The 6,398-nt window shown below is 34.8% G+C and overlaps 1 protein-coding gene across 1 annotated transcript; it reads right to left on the bottom strand.

The window, feature by feature from the left end:
• Positions 1–469: 469 nt before the first annotated feature.
• LOC129488526 (olfactory receptor 5T2-like) lies at positions 470–1,548 on the bottom strand. Its single transcript, XM_055290847.2, is given in 3 exon segments — positions 470–522; positions 525–1,089; positions 1,092–1,548. Coding segments are annotated over 3 exon segments (987 nt in total). The 5' UTR covers positions 1,461–1,548.
• Between the last annotated feature and the right edge of the window lie 4,850 nt (positions 1,549–6,398).

Genomic DNA, 6,398 nt, shown 5'->3' with positions numbered 1-6,398 from the left:
TATAAAGGATATTTCAAAGGATATGGGTGAAGTGATGTGTAGGGCAAAGTATAAGGAAAGGAGTGCAGAACTTCCATGCCCTCCCTGCCCACCCTCTAGGAACTTCCATTTGTTCTGCTCCCCAGAAGCTCATTGAACCCTATCCTCCTAGGTTTTATGGAAGCTTCAAGGCAGCAGTGTTCCTTCCCCAAGGGTATAGGATGGGGCTTTCTCGTGGGAGAGACTTAAGACTCACAATCAGTAAGGCAAACATTGGAATCCTGCCTTGGGTCAAGTGAAAGGAGGGCAGAAGGAGGTAAAAGGCCTGCCCCTGAGGCCTAACACATCCAACATTATAACAAAAGACTGTAACAAATGCTATGGGAATTATGATCTAGGAACCCTGAATGAAAACCAACATATATCATAACACCACAATGACACATTCTTGGTATTGAGGTAGAGAGTATCACTCTCACCTTTTTTAAATTTATATTTTAGCATGAAAGAATACTTTATTGATAATCTGATTTTTCCCAAAATTTTTTTCATTGAGTCTTTCACATTTTTGTTCCTCAAACTGTAGATGATGGGATTCAGCATGGGAATCACAATGGTATAAAATATTGACACTATCATGTCATGGTCCAAAGCGTAGCTGGAACTTGGTCTCACATACATGAAGAGGATTGTCCCATGATAAGTTGACACTCCAGTTAGGTGACAGCCACATGTAGAGAAGACTTTTCTCCTCCCTTCAGCAGAATGCATCTTCAGAATGGCCAAAAGAATCAAACCATATAAGATCAGAACAATCAGGATAGTGACTATCTCAATAGACCCCACAAAGTAGAAGAGTAGAAGCTGGTTTGTGTGAGTGTCAGAACAAGAAATAGCAAGGAGAGGAGGGATATCACAAAAGACATGCCTAATTTCATTGGATCCACAGAAGGACAGGCTAAATGTAGCCACTGTATGTATAGTAGCATGTAAAATGCCAGCAACATAGGAAGCAGTGCTGAGCGACATGTAGACTCTGGCTGACATGCTAACTGAATACAGGAGAGGGTTGTAGATGGCTACATAGCGATCATAAGCCATTGCAGCCAAAAAAGAAAGCATTCTGTGGTTCCAAAAGCACAAGCAAGAAACATCTGTGCTACACATCCAAGGAATGAAATTCCTTTATTCTTTGACGTAAAATCTAGTAACATATTTGGGGTAATAACTGAGGAATAGCAGGCGTCTACAGAAGACAACACACTCAGAAAATAGTACATGGGTTTGTGGAGCTGGGAATCCCCAATGACCAGTAAAATCAGTCCTAAATTTCCCATGAGAGTGAAGAGGTAGATTGCTAGAAACAGGAAGAAGAAGATGATCTGCAGTTCAAGATTGTCTGTGAAGACCTTCAGTACAAATAAGGTAACTTCAGTGACATTCTTCATGTTGAAATCTAGAATAAACTTGAAGATATGCATAAAGTTACATACAGTTCATATTATGACAAAAAGAATGAACAATACCATGACTCAAGGGGATGTTAACTGTGCTCTTGTATATACTATACAATATATTTTCAGCAGTGCGTAATTCTCTAGTGAATCAGAAGACAGTGACAAACTGGTCAGCCACGTGTTCATGCCACTCACTGAAGAATCAAATGGAAGAAATGGATATCCATTAGTTGGCTGGACTCATTCTGTTTCTAAAATCATCACGTCTACTGGTTAATTTACCACTGCATTGTATTAAGCTGTTTATATATTAAATAATATTAAAACACACAAAAATGAGTGGCTTAAACAATCTTTTGGCATCCAAATACACAAGAGACCATATCAGGGGACAGAACATTGGAATACAATACCAGAATTTTAGAACTTTTAGCAATTGTGCAAAATGATTTGCTCTATCTACTTATCTATAGAATGAGAACATTAATAGTTTGTTCACAAGATTGGAGTAAATATTGAAGGAAAATTGCATTAATAAAATTGAATATGTAAAATAACTTTGATTATAGAATATGCTGAATTAGGTTGGCTCTACAGAGTATTATATCAAAATTAAATCCAATGAACAATTATGATTTTTTTCCTCTGCTCATTCAAATGTCCCTGAATTATTCTTTGGAGAATGAAGAAGTTTTATGAATTACTTGATCATTTTATGCCAAAAATAAACATGCAAATTATTATGATTCCATTTTCTTCATTACAATTGTCTTAATTTTGCTTTGTGCAAATAAGATACTTCAACCAAATTTCTCTTGAGACAGGCATTTCTACTAGATGCCAAAATAAGTTATATTGGGTAAAAATTAAGTTAATATTAGCACATAGTCAAAGATTCAGAGTTTTAAAGAGAAAATCACTATGATTCTTGAAGATTTAATAATATAGAATCAACTTTTTAAATTAATGTAAATCTATTTTTATGAATCAAATTTTAATGGAAGGGAGAAAACTTCAAATATCGTGAATGTAATAATGAAACACTAAGTTTGCTAAATAATAGGCATTTATTTAGCACTTGCTGCAAGAACAGAATTTTTGTGTACATTACCTTATTTCACCTTTATAGCAACTTTCATAGCTAATAATTTCCAGAGCCAAGATTCAATCCCAGGTTTCTCTCACTGTACATGAAATTTTTGCATTGTTTCACGGCCTCATAAATGGCTTGATTCTGCAACTGGAACACTCTTCCTCTTACTCCTCTGCTGACCTCAGGGAAATAAAGGTAAAGCAAAGCATAATTCTTGATGTATTTGTATTTTTTAAGCCATAAAATCTAGAGAAATATAAAATAAGTAGCAATCTGAAGTGACTTTTAGATTATAAAGCCAGAAAATAAATGTAAAATAAGTATTGATTGTTTTCCTTATTACCTCAAAATACAAGACCCCAGATAAATGAATAAGTCAAATGTTTTGTTGCCTTTTGTTGATATTTATTGGTAAATCCATGATATTTGAACTATATCTACAAGAAAAATAAAAGCATGTACTCTATTAGGAGCTCTCTTATTTAGCTCTACAAGTACAAATACAATATTTTCTATTTTTTTCTTGTTTTCTACTAAGTGTTGGTTTTTAATTCTTAGGCATAACTCTAAATAAATCATATTTTGATGAATACACTTGATTCACATATGCAATAGTCCAGAACTGAAGTGTTTAGTTCTTAGTATTTAATAGCTAAAATGTTTAGTAAAAAAAACAACGTAGTTGTTCTTCACATTGTAGGTTCTAGCTGCCAAAATATTCTTCAAATTATCTGAAATTTTCTCTTACCTATGGAACAGCAAGTGCAGATTTAGGCACTCTATGAATATGGCCAACTTAGATTGTTTATATCTTTGTAATTGACTGTTGATGAAATCCAAGGAGATGTCCCAAGGAGAATATTCCCCAATTATCTTCTGTTTCAAAATAGCACCATGATGATTTACTTAATAATAAAAAGTAAATGATTCCAGAATACAGCACTGCATGCTGCTACTTATTGAATCAATAGAGTTCTTTGGCCTCTATTTAAAATGTGTCAGATTTGAATTTCCCTGATGACTACTGATGTTGAACATCTTTTCATACATCTGATGGCCATTTGTATGTCTTCTTTGGAAAAAAATGTATTCAAGTCCTTTGCCAGTTTTAAAATAAGATTATTGTTATTGTGGCTACTGAATTTACATATTTTGATGTTAATCCCCTATTAGATATATCATTTACAAATATTTTTTGCTTGGCTGATGGTTTTCTTCATTGTGCAGAAGATTTTGACTTTGACGTAGCCCTACTTGTCTAATTTTGGTTTTGTTACTTGGCTTTTTATGTCATTGCTTGTATTTTTATGTTATAGCCAACAAGTTACTGCCAAGCCAAAGGTCCTAGAGTTTTTCCTTATGTTTTCTTCTGGAAATTGTAGCTTCAGGTTTTATGTTAAAATTTTTAATCACTTTTGGGTTGGTTATTTTATACAGTATAAGACAAGGGTCCAGTTTAATTTCTCATTGTGTATTCTTGGCACACTTGTGAAAGATCATTTGACTATATACACATGGGATTGCTTCCAGGCTCCCTATTCTGTTCTGTTGGTCTATATATCTGCCCTTATTCCAATCCCATGCTATTTAATTACTGTAACTTTGTAATATAGTTGAAATCAGAAAGTATAATGCCTCTAGCTTTGTTTTTCTTTCTCAAGATTCCTTTGGCTGTTTGAAGTCTTTTGGAATTGCACATAATTTTTACGATATTTTTTCTATTTCTGTAAAAACCAGCACTAGGATTTTGCAGGAAATGCATTAAATGTGAAGATCCCTTTGGGTGATACGGAGATTTTAATTATTGCAGATCAAAACCACAATGAGATATCATCACACACCTGTAATGGCCATTATTTTAAAAATGTATTGATAAGAATGTGGAGAAATTGGAACCCTGGTGTACTGTTGACGAGAATGTAAAACAGTGCAGCCATGATTGAAAATAATACGGAAGTTCCTTGAAACATTAAAAATAGGACTACTATACAATCCTGCAATTCTGAAACCACCTTCGCAAAATTATACAATAAGAGAAATTTGCCATGACTGACTTATTCTTGCTTCTATCATCACAGGCTGTCTGTCTTTGCTCATCTCTGGGCATGGACCAAATAACTTCGGGAGAAATTTAGTTTATAGTTTAAATGATAATAGTCCTTTGCAAAAACTAAACCACCTTTGTAAAACTAATCAAAGGCACCAAGTTAAGAGGATGAGAGAAGTCTGTGTTCTACTAACATATAGGCTTAGTAAAATGATTACCAGCCATTTTTTCCTGGAAGTCACAAGATTTGCAGCTTCCCCAATTATTCCTGCAGATAACATAACTATTGTAGAACCTAAGATTGGCATTTTGAGATTCTTTTCAAATATTTGTATATCTGATAGCTGGATGGCCCCACCTGGACCTCTGACTCAACCAGTCATGTGGCCCCCACCCAGAAACACACTCAGCATATGAGGATCATTTTCCAAATCCCTATGATTCATCCTAAACTGATAAGCAACACCCATACCCTAGGCCTCTGCCCATCAAATGATCTTTGAAAAGCCCCTAACCTTCAAGCCTTCAAGGAGACTGAATTGAGTAATAACTCCCTCTCTTACATGGTGTGGCAAGCCTCATCTCTTTTGCTTATTCTCATGCATTTTCATCCTTATTATAGCTTAGCTCCAGCTTATGAATGAGAGGATATGATATTTATTTTTCCATTCTTTACTTTACTGCAATGCTATGGTCTCAGTAAATTGATTTTGTCTGTGGAGCAGGCAGCAAAAAATGCATTTGGCAGTTACAATTCAATATCTGGGTATTTATCCAAAATACTTGAAATCAGGATTTTTGAAGATATATGTAGTCCATGTTTATTGCAGTATTATTCACAATGGCAAAAATGTGGAAGCAACCTAAATGTCCATTAATAGATTAATGGCAAATGAATGTGGTATATACACAGCTTTAAAAAGAGGAGACCTTGTCATATGTGTTATCATGGTAGAACCTGGAGGACTTTAGTGACAAACACTGTATGATTCCACTTATATGCGATATCTATAATACTCTCAATGTTTAGAGAGTAGAATGGTGGGCTGCCAGGATCTGAGGAGAAGGGTAATGGGAGTTTATATTCAATGGATATTAAATTGCCATCATGTATGACATAAGAATTCTAGAGATCTATTGCACAACATTGTGCCTATAGTTAACAATACTGCATCTCACACACATAAATTTTGTTGAGAAGGTAGTTCTCATGTTAAATTTCTTATCATAAAATTTTTGAAAAAAAAACCAAAAAACCCCAGAAAATGATGCTTTAGAAAAAAATATGATTCAAGACTAGATAAGAGCTCTTAAATCCTAAAGTTTAAGCTTCTATCATAGTGGTGACCATGGGTTAAAACTTAATTTCCCTGAGGTTCAGTTTCCTCATCAACAGTTTATGGAATACAGGTGGTTTTTGGTTACATGGGTAAGTTCTTTAGTGGTGATTCCTGAGATTTTGGTGCACCAGTCAGTCATCCAAGCAGTGTACACTGTACCCAATATATAGTCTTCTGTCCATCACTCCTCTCTCACCCTCCACCTTGAGTCCTCAAAGTCCATTATGTCATTCTTATGCCTTTTCATCCTCATAGCTTAGCTCCCACTTATGCGCGAGAACATACAATATTTGGTTTTCCATTCTTGAGTTACTTCACCTAGAATAACATGAATAACATCTCCAGCTCCATCCTGGTTGCTGCAAAAGACATTATTTTATTCCTTTTTAAGGCTGAGTAGTATTCCATGGTGTGTATATACCACATTTGCTTTTTCTACTCATTGGTTGATGAGCACATAGATGCGTTCTATGTCTTTGCAA

This window comes from Symphalangus syndactylus, chromosome 1 (assembly GCF_028878055.3).
Source record: "Symphalangus syndactylus isolate Jambi chromosome 1, NHGRI_mSymSyn1-v2.1_pri, whole genome shotgun sequence".
Lineage (NCBI taxonomy): Eukaryota > Metazoa > Chordata > Mammalia > Primates > Hylobatidae > Symphalangus > Symphalangus syndactylus.
This window is presented reverse-complemented; position numbering and strand designations above follow the sequence as displayed.